General features: G+C 33.2%; 2 protein-coding genes across 6 annotated transcripts; one reads left to right on the top strand and one right to left on the bottom strand.

The window, feature by feature from the left end:
- Window positions 1-7,258: 7,258 nt before the first annotated feature.
- Window positions 7,259-7,726, bottom strand: LOC147399660 (cyclin-dependent kinase inhibitor). Its single transcript, XM_086446607.1, has one exon. The coding sequence runs from the start codon at window positions 7,673-7,675 to the stop codon at window positions 7,460-7,462; it is 216 nt and encodes a 71-aa protein (XP_086302733.1). The 5' UTR covers window positions 7,676-7,726; the 3' UTR covers window positions 7,259-7,459.
- Window positions 7,727-13,501: 5,775 nt separating this feature from the next.
- On the top strand, window positions 13,502-22,150 carry LOC147399661 (ATP-dependent zinc metalloprotease FTSH 10, mitochondrial-like). 5 transcript variants are annotated; one of them, XM_086445113.1, is made up of 9 exons: window positions 13,502-13,642; window positions 13,731-13,842; window positions 13,942-14,185; window positions 14,307-14,378; window positions 18,277-18,410; window positions 19,400-19,885; window positions 20,001-20,768; window positions 20,852-21,079; window positions 21,185-21,786. In XM_086445113.1, exons 2-9 carry the CDS (start codon window positions 13,783-13,785, stop codon window positions 21,656-21,658), a joined length of 2,466 nt encoding a protein of 821 aa, XP_086301239.1. In that variant the 5' UTR covers window positions 13,502-13,642; window positions 13,731-13,782; the 3' UTR covers window positions 21,659-21,786. The 5 variants fall into 5 exon arrangements, with proteins under 5 accessions (XP_086301239.1, XP_086301238.1, XP_086301237.1 ...); XM_086445112.1 differs by adding an exon at window positions 22,039-22,150 and having other exon boundaries at window positions 13,533-13,842; window positions 21,185-21,669; XM_086445111.1 differs by having other exon boundaries at window positions 13,533-13,842.
- The last annotated feature ends 3,394 nt before the right edge of the window (window positions 22,151-25,544 follow it).

Genomic DNA, 25,544 nt, shown 5'->3' on the forward strand with positions numbered 1-25,544 from the left:
ATACTCTAATAGAAATCATATAATGATCATCCAAAAACTTTCAATAAAGTTTAATTTTTATAAGATCCACGCAAAGCTTCTTTATTTCGCTAATGATTTTCTGACCCAAAAATTTTCACTCAATCAGTATTCAGCTGACATGGCAAGGGCACAAAACCATTAATAGTTTTTCTTGTGTGTCCCAAAGAAAAAAATCTATGGCTTTTTGCCCTTGCTACGTCGATCACCTACACATTGAGTGAAAAATTGGGTCAGGAATCACGACTCCTTTTATTTTTTATGTTTTCATTGAATTTTAATTTTAGATTTGAAATGTCAGTTTTTGTCCATTTTGAATCAAGCACAAAAAACTTTCTCTTTATTGAATTTTTTTTAAATTTGATTTATACTAATAAATTTAGATGGCTGTGATGTTGGATTGCCCAATGTGACAATCCAAGCAAAAACCCAACTACCCTTACTGACTCTACCCGGACAAGTGGGACTTTTCTAGACTTAGCCCACGACAGTTGATATGAGAGGCAATTTTTCTAGAGATCGAAGTTGTTTTCTTGGAATTAATACTTATTTTCTAAGAATTCATTTTCTTGAGAATCTTTAGCATTTGAACCGTTGGTTTAATGTAGAGCCTCAAACGTAGGCTCTCCTACAAAGTACAAACAAATGGATTAAAAGCAAAAAAAATACATATTTCCTCAAGATTAATGCTGGCTAATGAGATTTGTATAATTTTTTCTAGGGATATAATTTCCTTGAAAATCCCCATCATCTCAACCGTCCGCTTGACAGAGTGGCTCCCAAAGTTATGTAACATTTGCACAAGTTCGAACATATCCTTGCCTCACGTTATGATATCTAGACCCTTGCTTAGGTGAAAATTTTAACTAAGTGGTAAGCTCTACCTGCCATCATGGACTTTTTAAAAAGGCAAGTAATTTGACTTTCGGACTTAAATTATTTATATGATACAATTCGAATTAGATCCAGGCTCTACACGTGGCATAATCTAAGGAGGATTGAAAGTTTAGGCAGAACGATAATCCAGCACAGTTCAACCCCGTGGTAACTGAGATGCTAATCAGCTCAACATAATTCAGTCAAGCTGATTACTTGTTAGAAGAGTAGATACTTGGGAAGAATTCAATTATTTCTCAAATTAAATTGAAAGATTATCCCTGAAATCTAAGAGTGATTGACTGTGTCAAATCATATTCTTTTCTAAGTAGATAACTTCGTATTTTCTAATAACTTTTCGTTAGCTATTCCTAAAATTTAGAGAGGAAAAAAGTTCATTATAAATCCCCATAAATAGGAAAAAGGAGTAGGGGATGATTAAAAATTGAGATGAGCCTATAAATAGGAAAGGAGAACACTTTTTTTAAAATTCGATTGAATTTCCTACAACTTTTATTCTAACTTAAGCATTTGAGGGTGTTTGGCAAGTACCATATCGATGTCCCAGTTTAACAAAGGAAGATAGACTCACAATTAAAGCTGTCAGTGAGGTATTTGAAATACATTTATAAATAACCTCTACAAATTTCATAACAAAAAAAAAAAATTGCTCTTACTAATAGGAACTACCAATCATCTTTGAATATAATCTTAGATATTTGTACCATAGGCCCTGCATGGTATGATGCAAATTCATTTGTAAAATGCAAATAATTTTCTAAAATCAATTTTATTGCTTCTTAGTTACAAAATACAATGATTTGCGTTGCAAAAACTTTTGCATGAATCACCTAAATTCTTAAGAAATTTCAATAAATGATTTGCGGCACTAAAAAGTATTGCAAATCATTTGCAAAATTATTCAACTCTAATCTATGCAGTACAAAATTATTAAATTACCCATTTTCAAATAAATTAATGAAATTACAAGCATACCCTCAGGTCTTATTATAATAATATGCACTCAAACTTATGAAAATACCTCTGATCAAAGATACATTAAATTGCATATTGAAATTACAAAATAACCTTCATCAAAGAAAATTTTAATTTACAAAATAGCCCTCCACCACTTGCTACAATATGAATTCACAAAAATACGTCTCATCAAATATACATTTACTTTCATATCAAATTACAACAAGACCCTGCATCATGATGGTTTTAAAAAAAAATTCATATTCATGTTTTGTGACAAATGCTGAAGGTATTTTTGTAATTCTAATAATTTCTTTGATGATAGGTATTTGTTGCAATTTCAATATGTAGGTTATTATACCTTTGATAAATAAAAAAAATTTAATTCATTTATTGAGGGTATTTTTGAAATTTGAATAAATTCTTTGATGAGGTAGAGTAAGTTAAACTTGTTTCCACTTGCAAATATCAACCAAAAACAAAAACAATTTCATAAGAGATTTACCAAGCAATAGTAAAATTTTCATTCAAAACATTTGCTTTGCAAATGATTTCTAGTGTACCAAGAAGGGCCAAAGTCACAAAATTCCGTAAAATTATTTGAATTAGAGATCGATCAATTAAATTAACTACTTAATTGACCATATATCAATTAATCTAAGAATAAGGTAACATTTTTATCCTTCACACTCCAAAATTTTATTTTCTTCAACATTCAAATGTCAATAACAAGATAGGGTTATTAAAAAAGATTGAAGATGGTGGATTTTGATAATTAAAAAAAACCTTAGCATATTCACCAAAAATTTTCCAAATTTATCCGAATTAACCAAATTAAACCTGGCTGAATAATTACTGAATCTGAACTTTGTTGCAATCATTCGTACCGCATAAATGTTGAATAAAATCATGGTCCTACATATATTTTTTTGGGAAATTGATGGTGCCAGTGATATTCTCAATAAAAGAACAGATCCTTAGAGATTTGGACAGAATGAGTAGTAAGTGAGATAGCCTCCTGAAACATATAATCTAGACACCAAACTCCGTGAATGGGATCCAAAGCCAAATTATAATCTCACGGACCTGTCCTGAGAGACAAAATCTATTTTGCTTTTAAGGTGAAGATATTTGAGGACATAGTACCCTTTCAGGCTTTAGCTTTAATCATAAGAAGAAAATAATAAAGGGTGCCCGTACCCGTACCCATACCCATATCCATACCCATACTCATATCCGTATCCGTACCCGTACTCTCTTTCATCCTTAAGCCAATTAGTATGAGTCATGTAACAAGGCAACCCACCATATTAGCCTCTCTATAAGAAGAGAAATGTACCCACAATGGTGCCAATATAGACTCAAACTGACACATTTTTCCATTCAGTGTACAATGGCTTCTTGTAAGCCCAAAGATTTTGTAATTTTATAAGCCAAGGTGTCATATATGAGAATTTGGTTTGGGTTGTTAGATTGTGATTAGGGAAACTTGGGGTTTTGCTTAAACTACCATGGATTGGGTATGGGTAGTGTACCAGGCGATTAAGTTATTGGGCATTGAAGGGTCCAATTCATATTTGGAACTTTGCTTGTGTGCTAGGCCCATCAGGTGGCCTGACTAAGAACTTAAATTATAATGTGTAATATTTATTTGAAAATTTTGAGGCCAATTGGACTCATAAATAGGCCCAAATACTTGAAGACTGAGCTTGGACATGTGTGTATTTTTATTTGACTCAGTCCGACCTGACTATTAGATGGATCGGTCTAAGGATACGAATTTGACACCCAATTATGACCCTCCAAGCCCATTGACAGACCTAATTTTGAAGCCACTCTGATTTTGAGTTACCAGAATTAAATTATGGAAATAGATTTCTAAATTTCATAATCTTCTTGAACCTGATTTTACTAGTTTGCTATACCATACTTGTATAGTTGTACTACGAAATATTACGTAAAAGTGAGGAAACATCGTTTAAGCATAAAAATAAAAATAAAACAGAGAAGATTTGAGAAGTGAAAAGAAACGAGCCAATCTTAGTCAGTTCTTGAAATCTCCAATTAGACAGATTTTTCTCCTATAAAAAGCTCACCATGGATTGGCTAAAACAGGCTCAGGCCCATTAATTAAACAGTTTTACTCTTCTTGTGCCAGGAAAATGACTAAAAGTGTGGGCCTTTGATTTAGGGCTACAGTAGTGTGGGCTAAAAAAAATTCTTCTTTTGAGCCTTCTTCCTTTTGCTCTTTTAACTATAACTAGAATCAACATTTGTTAAACATCCTCATTTCTGTTATGCTCAATTTATTAAAATGACACTTCTTTATCTTCCAACATTTAGCTCCATGAAGTATAGTGATCTTCTTGTTATCCTATAAAATTTCTTTTAATTTGATTGATATATGTTTATTACATTGCACTTTAGAAGTATACATCTACTCTATGGGCAACATTTTTCTCATTCTCTCCATCCTCATGAATAGTAAACTCAAAATAAAGGAAAAAAATTACTATGTCTCAGTTCTAGCTTGACCATAAATTTTTATGGATCATTCTTCCTTTTGGGTATCAATACTAGATTTACACCCTATATCTTTTATGTTAGAGAGAAATCTATTGTACTTACTCTTTTTTTCGGACTTGATCTTAGTTGATTTAAATTTTAAGGAAGTTTATTATGGGTGAAAGCTATGATGCATAATTGTAGGACCCACGATTGCTATAGTCTTTTTTTTTTTTTTTTTTGTGAGGGGGAGAGGGGGTGGGGTGGATAAACTTTTCATCCGTTACAAGTTTGTGGGGATTAGCCTCCCATTCAGCTACAATTTTCATCCGTTACAAGTTTGTGGGGATTAGCCTCCCATTCAGCTACAATTTTCAACGGACCCACTTTATTGGTTTTACTCTTCAACCTTCTAACTTTATTATGTTTCATCTTTAAACCACTTTATTGTTTTCATCTTTTACCTATTTAACCTTAATTTTTTTAACAATACCCCTAACTTTATTTTTTTCACTTTTACCTCCTTAACCCTATATAAGATGCTCATGCCGTAGGCACAGACGAACTCTAATCTATATAATAAAAAACAACGATATATCCCACTCTGTTACAGTTTTGTAGGTATAAAGATTGAGAAAAATGAGTAAGGTCCACACGATCCATTGTATTGCCTCCCTCCTATCCCCCTCCCACTCCCACTTTCTCTCTTTAGCTATACTGGCTTTTCTCTCTTTACTCATTTTTTAATAATACTCCCCTCTCTAACTTTACTATCTTCCTCTTTTGTTCCTCATACATATGTGAAAAGGTTGAAGAACCATGTAGAACCTAAACCAAACCTCTCATGTAAGATATGGATTGCCACAAGTCCAAATGACATTGTAGGCATCAAAATTTAAACGGGTCCCCCGTAACTTTTTAAATTAACAAAAAGCCTTTTAAATCAAATTTGGCCCACAAGTTTAAATTGGGGGTCCATTAATCGAGACGGACCTCATATGATTTAGGTTTGGATTTTCACAAATAAAGTCCACGATCCAATAAATTCAAATGATCCATATATTAAATATTGGGTCTTCCACTAAAATGAATGAGTTTGACCCAATAACAATCAATAGAATCCTTGAAATTGGATTTGGACAAGTTTAAAATTTAAATAAACCAATCAAATCTCTTTAAATTGGGATATAATTGGCAAGTTAAATTATCTTTTAAGTCTATAAATATAATAGCCCCCCTCATTTGAAGGGGGATTTAGATCACTTTATTAGAAAACAGAAGTTCTCCCTCTAGAGAAGAAGAAGCCCTCAAACTTTCCTCTAGAGACAAAGTAAAATTCTTCAGAAATCTGAACTCCGATTAAAGAAAAGATTAAATATCAAACCCTTCTTCGAAAGCTAAGAAATCATTCTCAGTCAATAAAACATGAAATCCAAAGAGAAAAAATCTACATAAACCTCTACAGAAAAGCAAACTCAAAAGTCCTTCTTCAGAAGTCAAGAAATTAAAGCACGAAGCCCAGAAAGAGGAAAATATACATAAATCTCTAAGAAAATCAAATACAAAAAAGTCACCTCAAAATAACTTTCTCAATCGATAAAGCGCGAAGTCTAGAGAGAAAAAAATTTACATAAATCTCTACAGAAGGTCAAGCTCAAAAGTCATTATTCAAAAGTTAATAAAATTTTCTCAACTGATAAAGCACAAAGTCCAGAAATAAGAAAATGTATAGAAGATCAAGCACAAATAAAACCACCATCAAAAGCATTTTTCTCAACCGATAAAGTTAGAAGTCTAGAGAGAAGAAAAGTTAAATACATCATCTTTTTATACTTGACTGTTAATCAAAGGAAAACATTGAGATTTTACTCTTATTTTCATCAAAATAAATAAAATCATTTACAATTTTATTTCATGAATCTCCAGATAAATTTGTAAAATTTATTGTCAACAGATACCTCGACCATTTTAGATTAGATTTGAAAAAAAATTATATAAAAAATAAGTTATTTTTGTTCAATTATGACCGTTGAACTCCCAAATTTAAAATTGAAGGGTCTTATTAACGTGTTTCCTCAAGGCAAAGGTTAAAGTAAAATAAATACACTTTGAAAATTAGAAATTAGAATCTAGGAGTATTTTTGTAAAAAGTAATTTGTGAAACGACATTTTAGTATAAAATTCAATTTCCAAAGTGTATTTATTGCACGTGTGCCTACAGGTCACAAGTTTAAACAAAATCCAAAATTGAAATCCAATGAAAAAAAGTTGGTTTTTTTTTTTAAGTTTTCAGATCATGTCTTGGTGACACGTGGATATGCGATCCACGGATAGATGGAAAAAACAGAGTAGGAAAACACAGATTTCCTAGTTGTCTATTCCCATCTTCTAGGGATTTAAACACATTTTCCTTAAGATATATATTTCTTGTGAATCCCAAAGATCCTCAACCGCTGGCATTTTCCAAAGAAAAATGGGCTTGACTAAAAGTTTTCTGGAAATTGCCTACTTTCTCTGATATTTATTTATCATCCCAAATGCAGAAAACATGGTGATTATGATGCTAAGGAGTAAAAAAGTAAAAAATCCTTCGGTATCACAAATAAATATTCGCTTTGGATCCGGGTCTGTCACTCTGAAATCTGTATGACTGCGCAAGAAAAATGGCTTGATAATAACATTTTCTAGAAAATATAACTTTATCACCAACTTTTTCAGAAACTTATTTTCCCACCAGTGGAAAATATTTTCTCATCCCAATCCGTAAGAAATTAATTTTCACTTGCAAAAGGTTGTTCTCTGAGGATTTATTTTCCAACAAAATTAATTTTCCTCTGTTAGTCCGTTTTTTAAAACGCCTATCATCAAACTCCCCCCAAAATAACAAAATAGAATAACTGAAAAAGGGAGGAATGAAATACAAATAATAAGAAAATAAAGAATGTTGTTTAAAACATTCCCACAAAATAAATTAACAAAAAATTACATCAATCTACTACAACAAAAGGGCCAAAAGACTAGTAGTACATATTTACATTTTAAACCAAAAAAAAAAAAAAAAATCTCCCTTTGATTTCCATTGCTAAGCACAAGCTTCTCGTCTTGGCGTTATCGAAAACAGAACCTCGAGATCAGGTGGTTGGAAATATCCATTCTTTGGTGGATCTCTTTTTTTCCCGTAAAGGGGTTTCTTCTTCGGAGGTGGCGGACACTCCAAATTTGTTGGAATCTGAGACTCGTCGTGCTTTGGAGTCTTGCATCCGTCTTCTATCATCTCAAACCCTAACTTCATCTCCATTTCTCAACTTTCAAACACCTCTCTCTCTCTCTCTGTTAAAAATCAAAGAAAACGAATTTTCGCAAAGAGAGGGGGTTCTGCAATTTGTATAGGTCGAAAGTAATGGGTTAGCTTCTTCAAGAAGCTCCAAACAATAATGGAGTACAGATCAGCACACGTGTCTTCTACGTGTCACAAAAGTAGTGGGACTTTATCTACGTGTGTCTGATACGTAATCCACGTTCCGCCACGTTTTGTTCTTTCGTATAAGTCGGCGCCAACTTTGGGTGGGCGAGTGCGCGGGAAAAGTTTTTTGAAAACTTTTACTTTGAAAAAAATAACCCCTTGTTTTATTTATTTATTTATTTTTAAATTCCTCTCTCTTTTGTGGGCCAATCTTTGATGGGAGATGAAATGGATCTGTGTCTCCATCAGTGTGACGTAAGCGCATGGTGGTACGGTACATATATGTCGTGTAAAGTGTTTAATCCAATGATTTTGGTCGAATGATTTATTGCCACGTCCATACTTTACCTGTGAACGTTGAAAAACGCAACTTTCTGAGTTTTACTCAAAGATTACCAATTTGGTGATGGTAATAATGTAAAAAAACAAAAGTCATTCAAGATTGAAATATTACTTTAAAGTTACTTTAAAAAAAAATTAAAAATTTCTGGTAGTTTATAATTTAATTAAAGATACTTTTAATGTTAATATTTTTTTATTTTTAAAGCTTTTTTTATTTTTATTTATTTATTTATTTATTATTATTTTTTGTTTTTTGTTTTTGGAACACTTGTTAGTTGTATGGTTGATTATATAACCATGACAATAGATTTTGATCATTTAAGGGGTTCGCTCATATTAGCAAAGTTAAGGAAGAGTGAGTACTAGACTAATTAACTACTTATAGTAGCCACGAGCATCCTCTTAGGGTTAAATGGGTAAACGATGAAAATTTGTAAAGTTAGATGAGATAATATTAAAAAAGATATTAAAATTAAATGACGAAGGAGAGGTAAAGCAATAAATTCGGATTGTGAAGACTCTGCTCTTTTATCTCAATTATTGTGCTACACAAAATTGTAACTAAATAGGAATCTACCTTTGTGTTTTATTATATAGAAACAACGTCATGTCAAAAAGAGAAACAAGAACAAGTTGAAATTGACTTTTAATTTCTTGTATTTGTACCTTGTCCATTAGACGAAGAACAAAATGTTTGGAATTTTACTATCAAGTTGATAGAATATTAGTTATGATATAATATAATATGGTGTACCGTGATACTTCACGAAAATTAGGATAAAATCAATATAGGTATAGATTAAATTTTAATCTTCATGAGATTAAATTATTAATCGCCATGAGTCTGAGGGATTACGATGTAATGTAACACCATACCATTTTATAAATATTAGCATATTAGGATAGTTATGAATTAGATCATATAAGATAGCCTTTATCTCTTCTTATGAATTTCTACATAACTACTATTTAGGTTCATTGAAGGGGCTGCTAATCGACTCTGTGAAATCTTCTAGTTGGGATGAGAACTTCTTTACCGTACATAAATAAGATTGCCTCAGTTTCTCCAAGGCGAGATCACTTTGATTGATTCCTCAATTACATTGACTCTTCTTTCCCTTATGGTTGAGCCTACTTTAACTTCTGTGATTATCCACTCTCGCTAGTCACTTTCTTTGAACTTATCCAAGAGAATTCAATCTAATCCTATTCTTCTTAACTACTCTAAATTGTTGAGGGAATTTTGATCAAGGCTAACAAGATAGAGGATGAGTAATTGAACAAGACAAGTTGACATTATTATTTCTTATATGTGAATTGTTTTCTAATTTACCGAAAATCACGAATATTCCAAGAGCAATGTGCTTAGTTATATAATTTCAAAAAATAAAAAAAAATTCACTTATTTGTTTGGTGCAGAAATTGTTCATAAATAATTCAATAATTTACTATAGTTAGACCATGGGTGGGATTTGGGTTATTGGTGGATTTTTTACAATCAATAACCTTTTAAATTGGATCAGTTTAGCGATCTAACGTTGGAGCTCAAAAATCAAAATACTCGCTATTTCCATATGTGATAAAATACAAGGCTGCCGATATGCTAGCTTCCTATCAGAATAACTTTGGTTGTACTGAATTAGATTGTGGGCTGCTTTCAAGTGACCTTGTTTCTGTTATTTATCAGGATGCATGTGGTATCCCGTTCCCTCAGTTGTAGTTGGTCTGGGTCTGCCTTAACCCTGTTGATCTTTCAAAAAAAGATAAAATACATTGTAAATAACTAAATATGAAAAACATTATTGATAATTGCAATGATACCCCTACTTTTTGTAAAAAATAAAACAAAATAGTAAAAATTCTTGACTCTCCTGGTCCATAAATTGATCCGAGCACCTGTGGGACGCATTGGGCTTGGACATAAGTGATATATACACGACTCAATCTGGCATTGTCGTTGGATGGGCTACTCTAGTTGGATTTGGACTGTGGTTTGAGGCCCAAATAACACTGCCATCATACCCTGTCCATTAACATCCCTAAACTCAATCCCTCCTCCGAATTGTCAACTAGGATGAGAGGGTTTGTCGTCCAATTGAGAACAAAAATAACCATAACCAAAAATCAATGAATCATGCTAGAGTGTCCTCAGTGGGGGACACACACGGGGGACACCTTGATGTGGTGGTGTGCGCAAGTCCACATATACATTTTACTCGTATCTCGGAGAAATGTATCTATGGGCATGCGTGCGCTACCACGCCAAGATGTCCCCATTGAGGTCACTTCAGCATTAATCAAAATGAATTTCTAGATTTTGAAAGGAAAGTTGATGTTGTATGTATATCATAAAACCTTTATGTTGTCTAAATGCCTCATGGTATATTATTTATATGGAGAACGACTTTAAAGGACTCTTTATTGAGAATATGTACCAAATGGTCTCATAGTAAAGAATATTGACCATTTAAGTCCCGCTTAATAAAATATTAATCCATTAAAAATCTTTTGAAGATTTTTTTAAGAAAAATACCAAAGATACCCTTTTAACAATTTTACAAAGTGATTTGATATAAAAATATACAAAGTCAAATAAAAAACTTGGATTAATTTATTTGGTTATGAATATTTCTGTGAGAAATAAAAATAAAAATAAAAAAATAATAATATTTTCATTTTTTAAAAGTTATTCATGAATTCAATACAATTTTATTTGACTAATTTGAGTCTACTTGCTAATTTTTGAGTTGAATCAATTCGATAAACATTCAAGTCAAGTTTTAAACTCATATTTTAGTTATTTAAAATTATTTACATTTTTTAATAATCTAATATATATATATATATGTGTGTGTGTGTGTGTGTGTATGTAGACAAGATAATGATGGTAATCATACTCATCTCCAGAGGTGGAGCTAGAATTTTACTCATGTGAGAGCAACCAAAAGTATACATTTTTTATGGGGACAACTAAGAGTGCAAATATATATATAGTTCTTGGGGCAACTAAGAGTAGATTTTTATTTTATTTTTTTGTGGGGACATTAGTGGCAGATTTTTTTTTTCCATCACTAGAATTTATCACAATAGCTCGCTGATCCATAGACTTCGAAAATTCTTGTGGGTAAGTGCCCCCATTGTAAATCCTCTCTTGTTCATCTCCATCATTATCATCGTCGTTGTCATTGTTGTAGTCATCATCATATATGTGAATTAAAGATTATTGACTTTGGGAAAAGAAAACAAGGATTTTTTTTCTTTTTTTCCTTTAGATCTTTTTTCCATTGATCAACAAGAAATGGTCACAGTAAAGGGGTGTGTCAATAATTTTAAAACACATGAGTACCTCAAATATTCTCAAATAAATATATTTCTTTAAACCTCAAAAATCTTTAAAAGGGTAGTTAGGGCAATTTTGCTTCAAAACCCCTTTTTAGACTAAAATTTAATAAAATGAATATTAAAGAGTACGTTTTTTCATAAGGGACTTTTTAGTACATATTTTACAAAAGTAGGTCTTTATAGTCATTGTCACTATTATTTGGGGCCTACTAAAGCCATTAATACCCAAGGGTGTCAACAAGTCAATTTTTGGTTGATTCCTCATATAGGGTACCAGAACCTAAATAAAACCTTGGTGTCGTTTTTAATCGGTTTTGATTTTGAGTATGAAATCCTTGAAATTGGAATTGACTCTACAGGTACCCATCAAGTACACATTATGATCGATAATGTTTTTCTTTTTTGAATAAGAAAAAAATCATATCCGATAAAATAGACAGTTATTTATGGTTGCAATAATTTAATTTAACTTGTAATTCCTCAACTAAGAGTCAAGACTGACATTCATTTTTTCAAACAAAATTTTGAGTATAAAATCTTAGAAAACCATGGTATAGAATATTTATTTGTTGTTGAACTTGTATAAGAATGTGGAAAATGTACGAACTTCGTGTATATAAAAGGCAAAAATAAAATTTGACATTCTCTTTATATTTTATTTTTTTGTTAAGAGTACAATATGATATATTTTAAATAGAATATTAATTTTTGTTTGAAAATAAAATAAATTTACAAGAGCCAATTCTTATTTGATCTTAAAATGACTATCTCGAATTGGACCCTAAAATGATCGAATTCATAAGTGTAATGATTGTGTAACTCAACTTACAGGGTGACTAAAAAACTCAATTAACGTGTACCCTGCAGGAACAATAGATTTTCCCTCGGAATACACAACAATCACAATGTGAAGAAAGTTCAAATTTGATGGTCTTTGGTTGTCAAATTTCATAAAATTCGACGGATCAAGAAGTTGAATTGACATCGAATTTTTTATTTAAAATTTTTTTTTCGATAGGCCAAAATTGTCAAATTAACGAAGGATGGGAGAAATTCAACAACTCTAAGCTGTTAAATCTGGGAACATCAAGAATTTCGACGATTCTAAACCGTCAAAATTCAGTTTTTTAAATTCGTGAGCCTTTGCTCGTCAATTTTTTCCGTGGAATTTTCCAATTTTCACGTAGTGAACACATTCCCATAAAATATGTGCAGTCTCGTATCCCGAGGGAAAAAGTTTACGATTTTTGTAGTTGCCACGCTAGTGAGTTTTTGAATTACCTTGTCAAGTTAAGTTACAGAATCAGCACTCGATCTATGATGATAGATTCAAAATTGACTAATCAATTTTAGAATATCAGGTAATTAGGTTCCATCGACAAGAATACCTTCCCGTTAGTGGGTGGATTACAAAAACCAACTTAGAAAATCTAATTACTAGAATATATACAAATCAAATCGATCATGAGAGTTAGCAAGAGTAATGATTATCTTACACCACGTGACATACTCAAAATATTCTCCCGACGTAGGATGTGCCAGAATCATAAATTTTCTTTCATCGGGATACACAACTTCACATATTTATGGGGATGTACCATTTTATATCCCGAGGCATAAAACCTAGCACTTGCCACGTCAGGAGAGTATTTTGAGTATGCCACGTGGTGGAGTCAGCTTATCACGACTCAATTAGTAAACCCAAAAGTTATGTCACAAGAGCTTCTCAGGTAACAATATAACATCAAACTCTTCCTACATAAAAGACAGCGAACTGCATTCTACTTCGGACATGAGTTGGTAGGCTTCTCGTATCGAACGATGAACCTGACATTGACAGGTAAATAGATAAAAAGAAGAAATCGGTTAAACAGAGAACCGGTTACCATTCTTCGAAAGACAATTACAAAAAACAAACCAGGAGAACCGGCTAATAAGGTCTTTAAGTGATTTGTTTGGCAGCTGTGGCGCGATCTTATTGGATAAATAAACTATATCTCTGCGCACGAAACCGATCGCTCAAGATATTTGTTTCTCGAAGAGCTTCGTGCGGCAGAGCTATGTACCGTTTCCGCCAAAGAAAATTAGAATTCGCAACCAACTACCAACCAGAGACGAGTAAATAAAACTCTCTCGATTTCCACTTTTTATTTCTCGTTTTTAGTTACTCTGCAAGCTTACTAGATCCCCAAATTTCCCGCTTTAGGTCATTTTGTCTACGAAATTTTCTACTGATTCATGTTCAGATCTACAAAAGGATGAATTTTTCAAAAATCGGAAGATCTCTATCACGGTCTACGCGTTATAAATTCGAACGAGTAAGAATTTTATCTATTATTTTGGTTTTTCTGATTTTTGATTGATTTTTAGGTAAGTTTTTTGTTGTTGTTTCTAGTTAATCGAATTCTGTATCGCAGAGTGGTTTTTTGGCTTGTAATGGAGGAATTTCTACGTATTTAAACGAGGTGCCTCAGCTATCTCCACATGTTAATTCTTATCTTGGCTGTGAGAATGGCGGATTAGGGATTTTAAGAGGTTATATGACTTCAATAGGAGCTAATAAGGGGATTATTTCGAAGACATATTTATCAGATTTGACTTCCCCTCTTGCGAATCCTAGAATCCATCGATTTTACTCCAGTAAAACCCCGAAGAAGAAAAGTAAGTTGGAAGTTACTTTTTTTTTTTTCAAAAAGAAATCTGTTCAGCTTCGAATGCTTTATATGTTGCACGTATTTGACATTTACTGATTAGTTCTGCATTTTTTATGTGACCATAATAGGTTATGAGAATTTTTATCCGAAAAATAAAAAGGAAATTCCCAAAGGGAGTGATCAGAAAAGTGAATCCAAAGGTAAATTTGATTTCTATAAAAATAAATTTGTTTGAGGCGTAACTGTTTTTTTTTTTAAATCTTTTTCATTTTCCAATAGCTAGAAGTATCATGTTATGTGTACAAAATTTACTCTTTAATCAACAATATGAATAGTTTCTATCAAATCTTTTGTTTGTTTCCTTTAATGTTAGTTTTAAGAAAAGTTTGTAATGCTTCATGAAGGATCATATGCTACTGCAAGTTTAAGCTATGAAGAAGGATTGTGTTGGGAATAACTTCACCTTCTTTCCCTCTTTGCGTGATTTAAAATGAGTAGAAAAATTACAAGCAACAATCAAGAGAAGAAAAAAAAACCTCTTGGATTATAATGAGTATGCCTCATTAATAAGGTGGATTCCAATCAACAAGAATAACAAAATCTTACCCAGAATGTGATTATGAGAATACCTCCAAAAAAGACCTTTTGGGATGCGAAGCAATGCCCAAAAGATGTGCCACGGAAATCTAATGCGGAATGCAAATCAAGACAACGTTCTAGATTCTGATGAAAATTTTGTAATTATTTAGGTTTTCACTTATTTGGGTCTAGATTTATCATTTTATCATTCACGATTATTTTAGATTGGTTATTTATTTAATTTCCTGTTTTAGGACTTTAATTTTATGTTTTTTTTATACTTATTTTCATGTTTTATTTCCTATGGTCTTAATATAATATTAAGGGTAGTTTAGTAACTTTAGTTTGTCTTATATTTAAGTTTATTAGGGTTTGGAAATTAAGAGAAATAAATTTTTCGAAAATAAAGTTATTTATTTGGTATTTTAATTTGATTATGATTCTTGATTTATTTTCTTTATATAGATTGTATTAGGTTTATTTATTTATTTAAAAGAACTAAGATTTTGATGAGTAAAGAATGAGTTTCTTTCATGGAGTGAAGTGAGTTCTCCACCATTTTTGGTGTGATTCTAAGGAACCCTTGGTGATTCCACCAAGGTTCTATCTTTCTATCCTTTTTTTTTTTTCTTTCTATTATTTTTTCTTTAACTTTCTTGAATTCTTGAATTCTTATATTCCTGATTCTTGATTCTTGGTTCTTGATTCTTAAAACCCACAAACCTCAACTCTTAATACTTTTCATATTTCCTTAACCCTTAATCCTTACCCTATAAACCTTTACCTTTAACCCTTTCATCTATCTTACTGAAAAAAAAATTATTTTACTTTTGGTTTTACCATATCGTAGTCCAAATCCTTAACTCAATCCTAAGTCAGATTTCTCTATACCCCCTTATTTTCCCTATCCCAGTCCAAATCCTTAACCCAATCCTAAAAATTCCCTAACCCCTTATTTTCCTCTTCTTCCCTCATTGTCCTGCATCAAATTTGGTATTAGAATTAAACCTGAAATTGATAGAGATGGTATTGGAAGTCAAACCATATTTATTTTACCTTCTAGGAAGTCATTTAGGGAATTGTGCAGTGATGAACATGAGGAAAACTTGATTTCCACAAGTTTTTCTGAGAAGATTTTGCAGAATTTTGAAAGTAATACTTATTGTGGTTATCATGATTACAGCTTCATTATTCATTTCCGTCATGCATCAAAATCTCTAGTGAAATTGGTTCGAAATATGCTTGAAAATGTTGACAATAGGGATTGGTTTTTAACCTTGCTTCTTGGATGTATGTTGATGTATAAGAATTGTGTTTTAAACGCAAAACTCAAAAGAGAATCCACCTTTTTGTGGTACTTTGGAGAGAGAGATAAGTGAGGAGCATTGATTTTTTGCTCAATTACCACCACTTCAAAAGTCAAAAACTATGGGAGAATGAGAGGCTTTCTCTCTTCTCAACAAAATGTGGAACCCACTTCATAATGAGGAGGGATAATCCAATGCTATAATAGGGACTTCCTACTTTCTTGTGGTTTATGATCATATTTCAGGGAGTAATCCTCCGTGAAAAGACCCTCATGTTGCTTTCCACCCCCCTCCCTTTAACATATTTCACATTTGAATTAAATGAGAAGTTTTTATTGTCGAAAGAAGAGTTGTGCTAGTAAAGATTGTATGCTTCGGCTACATGAGCAATGAGTATGTTAAAATGAAGTATACTATTTGGAAAGATACTCATGGATTGTTGGGTTTGGTGATATAAAATCACCACATCCTTTTGTTTCTTGAGATTGATGTGCTTTTCCATTTATGTGGGGTATTTTGGGTGTGGTCCTTTTAGAAGCTTATGAGAAACAAAAGGGGTCCCTAGATGGTTGTTAGTGTCCACAAAGGGAGTTTCTCTAAACAGGGGTTTTCTCTTTGGTAGAGAGTGCGAAAACATTGAGTCTTTATGTGGGTATTTTTCTTCTCTTGCAAAACCTAGATGCTCAAGGTTCTTAAGTGTGATCTTCACATTGTAGTCATGGGCTTGTGACAACGGGAGTGAGATCGATTTCTTGTTTGGGTTCTTATTAGAGTTGGGTGTAGAGACTTGGTCGGTTTCACCGGAGAGTTGGAGGTAAGTATAAACCTCCATTCTTGTAATTTTTTCTTTGAGTAGTGGATTTCTATTTGATGGTTTGTTCGTGGATGTAGCCCTATTATAGTTGAACCACGTATATCTTGTGTTGTGGTTGTGTTTATTTCTCTACTCTCTTTGTTGTACTTATATTTGCTTTGTAACACAGTCTTGGGGTTTAGTTGTTGGAATTGATTGGCTTATTGTTAGAAGGGATTAATTTCAATAATTGAGTTTCCGTGTGTGGCTTGGGATCTAGCCACAACAATTAAATGCCTTTAGGGAAAAATGGATAAATCAATTTGAACTCACTAAGATTAATTTGTTTGGTGCTTGTTTTTCTAGGAAACTGAGTGAAACATCTGGTACTAATTTTATTAACTGTGGTTCTTAGATCTATGGATAGAGATTTTGCTAGAATTCGTGTATGTAGTGGTAATCAATCATGTAGTTTCACCACTGCAAAACAGAGATAGCCCATTTCGGAAAGAAGGGAATGGAAGGAAAACAAGACAATATTGAGTTTTTGGCTATGCAGTGGAAAATGGCGAGCACCAACTAATTAGGTGTTTTCATGTCTTCAATGGGTTCATATTCAATAAAAACACTTTTTATTGCTATAATGTTATAATTCATGGGCTGTCATTTTTTTTTATCACTAAAAAGTTTTCATAACCCAAAGGAGTGCAAAGATGCAAAAAATAGAATGACTTAGTGGATGTTATCAATTTTATGTATCTTCTCAAGTGCTATGTGACCAACACATCCCAATCAAACTAAAAGAAATATTATATGATGTAAGATTAGCACACTTAAATGGAGTTGAATGTTTGGTAATCAAGAAATATGTTTATAAATTGATCATAGTAGAGATGACCATGTTGAGGTGGATGACTAGAAACGCTAACATACAAAAACTAGAAGTGAGAGCATTTATGTGAATGTAGGAGTAACCCAAGTAGGTGACAAATTAAGGGAAAGTCTATTGAGCTGGTTTGGATATGTCTAACAAAGATTGAAACAGCTCCAGTTAGAAGGAATTCCCTGTTTAAGGTTCTACAATAGTGGGAAGAAGATATAAAAGGGACGCAGATTGAGGCAGTGAGTGGGATATCATCACAAACTTGAATTATCATAAGACATAGTCTTTAGACAATTAAATGGAGGAACATGATTCATTTAGCCAACCCCAATTTTCTGGGATATGGCTTTATGATGATGTCAATGATATGGATGACTTTAACTACCATGTTCTATGTTTGGTGAACTGTTCCTCATGTGCAATAAGAGCCCAATCTGTTTTTTTTTGGTAAGACCATCTACTTGGATTTTGGCCAACTTATTTCTTGCATTTTAAACTATTTAATTTCAGTTAACATTTCTCTTACCCTTCTCCAGAGGACTCGAACACAAAGGATAATGAAAATTCTCAGGAATATTTAATAAGGATGTTCAAGAATTATGTTTTCCCTCTATTAATTATTGCATTGATGCCTTCACCCTTCTCGCTCAGTTCACGCGATCAGAAGCAGGTAAGCGCTTTTTCATTATACTTTGTACATTGATTTATTGGTTATTGCACTTCTAGATTATTGAGTGTTTTGACTCACCTGACTCAAGTGACTTGCTCTATTTCTATGTTTTCTGTTATTTTCTTTTAGTTAATCTGCAAAATTAAAGTATGTCTTACCCTTGTACTACATAGGTCTAATGGTAGTTTTTTGCCAATTTTAATTCATTGTTGCATTTAGTAAATATTGGTCTATGCTATCCATCTCTAAATTGTTCTAGGGCAATACAAGATGCAGTTGTGCATCACGTACCACAACGAATCAGCATAAGATCTTCACAAATTGTCCGTCGTTTTTTGGTTTGTTCAAATCATCCAATGCAAACTAGTAAAATAAATAAGTAAACAAATAAATAAAGTGGAGCTTGAGCTTCAAAGAAAAAGTTCCGACTGCAACTCTTTTCTGCGTAGTCTAAGGCATGGTTTGAAATTTCCTATTGCAGTTTAGTGAAATTCTGCTGTAGTGTTTAACATACCGCAAAGTGCATATCCAATAAAGTCAAGGAACACAGGGAGAAAGTATGGACATATGTCCTGTCCAGGGGTGGCTTTTGATTGGCTCATCCTGGTAAGTCTGGTTTTTGTACAACTTTCAGTGTTAGTTACAGATTTTGGAACACCCTAAGCTTCCAGTGGTGGCTGCCAGTATTACGTTTCATCAAAACAACAATGATATTCACCAGAATTTTGTACCATTATATCTTTGACTTCCTTCACATCATCCTAGGTTCAATATGTGTTAAATTGGTTGCACAAATACCTACTTGTTTTCTATTACCATGCACGAATGTGTAGTTTGACCAAATTTAATTGAAGTTCGAATTCTGAATGATGACATGGAAATTTGTGGGTTTTATTTTTAATTCACTTAGTTGCATGTTCTTCAATATGGCAGCATATTTGCCATTTTGTATTTCTGACGTCATATCCCTTGGAATTTTCTGTTCATAGATAAGTTTCCAAGAGTTTAAAAACAAGCTTCTGGAACCTGGTTTAGTGGATCACATTGTTGTTTCAAATAAGTCAGTTGCAAAAGTGTACATCAGGAACTCCCCACGTATTACCAATCAAACCAGTGATGATGTTATCCAGGAACCTATGGATGGTATTCCTGCTAAAGGAAAAGGGAGTCATTATAAATATTCTTTTAATATTGGAAGTGTTGAATCATTTGAGGAGAAATTGGAGGAAGCCCAGGAAACATTAGGAATAGATCCACATGATTTTGTTCCTGTAACTTATGTCTCTGAGATGGTTTGGTATCAAGAGTTGATGAGATTTGCACCAACAGTTTTGCTTTTAGGATCTCTCTTGTATATGGGACGAAGGATGCAGAGTGGATTTGGCATTGGTGGCAAGGCTGGAAAGGGAAGGGGTGGAATATTTAATATTGGAAAAGCTCATTTCACGAAATTGGATAAGAATGCCAAAAACAAGGTTCATTAAGTATTTCTTTTATTTCATTTCCTGAGTTGTTCAGCATGAACTTTTTTCACCTTTAACCTAATACTAAACTAAAAAGAATGGTATGATTTTATTTTCCTTGGTTCAGGTATTTTTCAAAGATGTGGCTGGCTGTGACGAGGCAAAGCAAGAAATCATGGAGTTTGTTCACTTTCTCAAGAACCCCAAGAAATATGAGGATTTAGGAGCAAAAATTCCTAAAGGTGCACTTCTTGTAGGCCCTCCTGGCACGGGTAAAACACTTCTTGCAAAAGCAACTGCAGGTGAATCTGGTGTTCCTTTCCTATCTATATCTGGTTCAGATTTTATGGAGATGTTTGTTGGGGTTGGACCATCTAGGGTTAGGAGCTTATTTTCCGAAGCCAGACAGTGTGCTCCTAGTATAATTTTTATTGATGAAATTGATGCAATTGGTCGGGCAAGGGGACGTGGAGGCTTCTCAGGTTCCAACGACGAGCGTGAAAGTACTCTCAATCAGTTGCTTGTAGAAATGGATGGATTTGGAACCACCACTGGAGTTGTTGTGATTGCCGGCACTAATAGGCCTGACATTTTAGACAAAGCCCTGTTGAGGCCTGGTCGGTTTGATCGTCAAATTACCATTGACAAACCTGACATCAAAGGCCGTGATCAGATATTTCAGGTCTATCTGGAAAAGATTAAACTTGATCACAAGCCATTATACTTCTCTCAGAGACTTGCAGCCCTGACTCCTGGATTCGCTGGAGCCGACATTGCCAATGTTTGTAATGAGGCTGCTTTAATTGCTGCAAGGAATGACAGTGCACAAGTCAGCATGGAACATTTTGAAGCAGCTATAGATAGGATTATTGGTGGTTTGGAGAAGAAAAACAAGGTAATTTATTTATGTTACTCTTGTATTCGTTTGATTCTATATATTTTCTGCATCATCGTATCTATCCCTGTTTCGTTAAGCAGGTAATAAGCAAGCTGGAACGTAGAACAGTTGCTTACCATGAATCAGGCCATGCTGTTGCTGGGTGGTTTCTGGAACATGCAGAGCCATTACTTAAGGTCACAATTGTTCCTCGTGGTACTGCTGCACTGGGCTTTGCTCAATATGTTCCCAGTGAAAATCTTCTACTAACCAAAGAGCAGCTCTTTGATATGACATGCATGACCCTTGGTGGCCGAGCTTCTGAGCAGGTACTTTAATTGCACTTGCTTGGAAATAATCAATTAGATTTAAGTGGCACCGGGGCTTCATCAGAGTCCTTGAGTGATTCAGCTTTGATTGATTGATTGATGCAGGTTATGTTGGGAAAGATCTCAACTGGTGCCCAAAATGATTTGGAGAAAGTAACCAAGATGACCTATGCCCAAGTAGCAGTCTATGGCTTCAGTGACAAGGTTGGTCTACTCTCATTTCCTCAGAGAGAAGATTCTCTTGAAATGAGTAAGCCTTACAGCAGCAAGACGGGTGCAATCATTGATGGTGAAGTTAGAGAATGGGTGGACAAGGCTTATAAGCGCACACTAGAGCTAATAGAGGAGCACAAAGAGGGAGTAGCTAAGATTGCTGAGATGTTGCTAGACAAGGAGGTTCTACACCATGAGGACTTGGTTCGAGTTCTGGGAGAGCGTCCTTTTAAGTCAAGTGAGCCCACAAATTATGATAGATTCAAGCAAGGGTTCCTATCAGTTGAAGAGAAGACAGGAGAGGGTGAGAGTGTTGAGGAAGATGGCTCATCACCGCTTGATCCAGAGGTGGTTGTCCCCACTTAGTAACAAAAGAGGTACGTGTTGTTGTACATGTAATGGAAATTTTTTTTTCTTCCTTAAGTTACATGGAAGGTGAATTAACTGTACAATTCAGCATATTATCATTATAATATATTTATTGTTATAAAATATTCCTTTCGAAAAGTAATCCGTCTAGTTATGTTGGATTGATCGAAAGTTATGGTATTCTTTTAATACCTTTTAAATTTTTTATTTATTTATAATAATGTCAAAATAGTTAATTGGAACCAAGAATATGTACGTTCTCCCATACATGATGATTTTACATTGTTGGGCCTTTTCAGAACTTCTAATTGGTTACGAAAAATGCTTTCGACGAATCCTTTCAACGACATCCATGCTAAATGTTTTTTTTTATGCAGGGTCATGATTGGGTAAGGTGTCCCATTAGAAATGGTGTCTATGTGACATGTTCTAATTGGAGATTAAAAACACATCGGATTCTTTTATGCGAAATTTGGCAAAATTTCATTGAAAGATTTTTTATATTTTTTTTCATAAAAGAATATATATATATATTTCCGGTGTTCAGGAGACTGCAGTGTTTTAAAAATTGGAAATCGGATCGGTCTGGCTCAATCCGAAATTTCAATAAAAAAAAATGGTTCGATTCGATAGCAACCAAGGACTGGTTTTGGAATTTTATTTTTTTAGGAATCTTTAAATAAATACAAAAACCTTCTGAAACCTAATTTTTTTTCCCTCTTGAGCAAACATAATAGTATCCCAAGTTTTTGGTATAGCTCTCTTTATCCCCCCCCCCCCCCCACCTCATTTACTCTTTTTTTTTTTTTTTTTTTCCTCCTTTTCTTTGGCCTTTTTTCTCTTTTGGAATCCGAAGCAAAATTTAGGTTTGACTATTGATCCGGTTTTTAAAACATTGTTGTTTAGAGAATATTTATAAAGCTAGAAATGTCTTTTGGGACAATTACGGTAAAGGCTTGTTATTTGAAAACGTGTACTAAAAAGTCCCTTGATAAGGACACAAATCATAACGTAATAGTCTAAAAAGACCCTCTTGCAGCATTTTTTTAATTAAAATACCTTAACTACCCTTACAATAACAATTTAAATATATAAGAAAATCGTAATTTTATAAAATTGATGACATTCCCTTTGACCCTAGTCTTCTATTACAAACTAAATAATAAGTATATAAATGACCCAAAAATTCATTGTGTCTTCTTCCCGAAATTTGTCATCTAACTCTCATAGATGATTGATCGGACTGATTTTTTGTGTGTAGACCAATGTAAGATCTAAAATATTTAGAATCCTTTAAACATATATTAAATCTATTAAATATTTAAAACATTGTTTTAAAACTTGACTTAAATTACCATTAAATTGAACTAACTTGAAAACTTATGAGTTGAATAAAATTATATTAATATTATGAATATTTAAAAATAATTATAATAAATAAAAAAATATTTTTTGTTCTCCACAAAATTATTATCTATAACCAAATAACTTAGTTAAGTTTTTGAAGTTACTCGGTACATTTTTTTAGTTTACTCAACTAAGGTACATTTTTTTAGTTTGCTCAACTAAGGTCACTCGCAGGGCGGAGCTAGTAAGGAGTTGGTGAGGGAAATTGCCCCCACTGAACTTTGAAACACCCCTATATTTTTAACTAATTACATGCCCCATTTGTCTCAGTCCCTCACCTCTCTCCCCATTTGCCCCCACACCCTCATCTCCCTCTAATTTTTGCCCCCACAGTCTCACCTCCCTCCATTCAAGTTCTTCAATCATACAACTAATCATAATTTGCCTCTACTATAAGAAAATCCTGGCTCCGCCCCTGGTCACTCGGAACTTTGGTTCCACTAAGTTTGGTGCTGAATCATTACAAAATCCAATCGAGTTGATAACAATCTATAGAACTTGGTTGTTTGAGTCAACTCGATTAGAATTTATAGTGACTTGGGCCCAGACTCAGTGGAATCAACTTGCTGAGTCAACTTGAAAATGTACTTAATAAGGTCAAAATTTTGATCTAGTTATTTGATTATTTATAGTATTTTTTGTAGAGAAAATATATATTTTAAATATTAAAAATATATTTTAATTTTTATAAAACTAATATAATTTTATTTGACTCATTTGAATTCACTTTGGATTTTCAAGTTCATATGATTTGATGTGGTCTAACTATTTTAGAACTTACATCGGTCTATCTACAAATTCCAAATCAGTTGGATGATGATGATCATCCCATCATTATCATCGTTGCATCATAAGAAGGTAAGATGAATAATTTTAGGAAGAAAAATTAAAGGTTCTTTTGCGAATAGATCATTTTTCTTTAATCTATAAGAGAAGACCAAGGTCAAAGGGTTTTTAATTAATTTTAAAATATATGGGTGGCTCAAATAATCACTCAAACGTGGAGCTTTGACGGGTCCTTAAGAGTCCTGATTCATTGTGAGAGAATCTTTAGGGACATATTTTCAATAAAGTAGCCTTTTTGGTCATTTTTTCCATTTCTTTTTAAAGAAAAATTTTTCACAAGAAAAGATCTTGGAAAAAATTTATGAACTAGGGGCAGAGGTGGCCGAGGAGATGTTTCAAATAGTGCCATAAAGCCCCATGAAAAGATAATATATCATTTCAAGTGGACTCTTTGTCTGTATGTTGGATCCAAAATCTATCATTTTCATCTCACCTCACCTCATCATCCCACCCTTATAATCATCATCTTATTGGTGGGCATGGCTTCTTAGTCATGCTTGGTATGGCCACCACTTACAGTACAATGTACTCCAAAGTTCAGACTCATTAAGGATTTTAACTTACGTGTAGAGAGAGCTAAAACGTGGACAGATAAGAAGGATATGGGCTTTTATTAGCTTAAATTTTGCTTTTTTTTTTTTTTATATCATAAAAATGATATTTCACCACAAAAGGTTTTTACTGGTTTCAACTCTTCGAATCTACTGATACTGATTTTTCACAAATATCTTTTCGAGGGAATTTTTTTTTTATCAACTTCAAGAGAGGACCACCTAAATGACGAAAACTATAATATGGTGTATTATATAATATATTTTCTGTCATGGTCAATCTCTTTGTAGTTTTGTTTTTGTCACATCGAAGTTATGAGGCCTTAGTAGGTTTGATATATTTCGACTTAAAATGATCTCTACTGTCTTTTTTCGGTGTCTCTGTCTTTCTACTTGTCATCTTTTATCATTCGATAGGAGGGAAGAGGCCCCCCCTCCACCCATCACATGTTTCTTAACCCATTGTTTTGAGATAATGATGCTTTTTTTTTACTGAATATTGGCAGTTAAACTGCTTCTCTGGTACTCTAGTCACACAAATACATTGGCATCTAGACTGCTTCTTTGGTACTAGTCACATACTAAATACACTTTGTAGGACCCTTATTGGGATGTGCATGGAAACCAACCTAAGCAATTGGAACCTTCAAAGTTCAAACAATCCTGTCCATCACAACATCTTTCTAATTACTTATGGACCAACACACGGCCTAGTGTATGGTCTTCAACAAACTTTCTGTTTGGGGTTCAAAGTATAGAAGAGGATAGACAATAAAATTGAAAAAATTTTATTAAAAAAAAAAAAATAGAAGAGAAAAGATAATAAAGTTAGAGGGACACTATTAAAAAGAATAATGTTAAAGTGACGTCAAGATTGTATATCATATCTCACTTTCCTTACATGAAAGTGTGAAGGAACCATAGACGCTTTTCATTGACATACGAGTGAAAAAGCATTTATGATTTCTACACACTTCTACGTCAGGAAAGTGAGATGTGAGGTACAATATTATTACTAAGGTTACTCCAGCACTACTCTATTGAAAAAGGGGAAGAAGAAGAAAAAAGGCAACAAAATT

This window comes from Akebia trifoliata, chromosome 6 (genome assembly GCF_017979445.1).
Source record: "Akebia trifoliata isolate Shusen 1 chromosome 6, ASM1797944v1, whole genome shotgun sequence".
Lineage (NCBI taxonomy): Eukaryota > Viridiplantae > Streptophyta > Magnoliopsida > Ranunculales > Lardizabalaceae > Akebia > Akebia trifoliata.

What these genes read in the sequence shown, in the direction of transcription:
- LOC147399661 (XM_086445113.1), top strand. Translation starts at nt 13,783, where the DNA reads ATGAATTTTTCAAAAATCGGAAGATCTCTATCACGGTCTACGCGTTAT. An exon ending in GTTCACGCGATCAGAAGCAG is followed by an intron (nt 18,411 to 19,399) that starts GTAAGCGCTTTT and finishes TTCTGTTCATAG; the next exon opens with ATAAGTTTCCAAGAGTTTAA. An exon ending in GTTTGGAGAAGAAAAACAAG is followed by an intron (nt 20,769 to 20,851) that starts GTAATTTATTTA and finishes TTCGTTAAGCAG; the next exon opens with GTAATAAGCAAGCTGGAACG.
- LOC147399660 (XM_086446607.1), bottom strand. Translation starts at nt 7,675, where the DNA reads ATGGAGATGAAGTTAGGGTTTGAGATGATAGAAGACGGATGCAAGACT.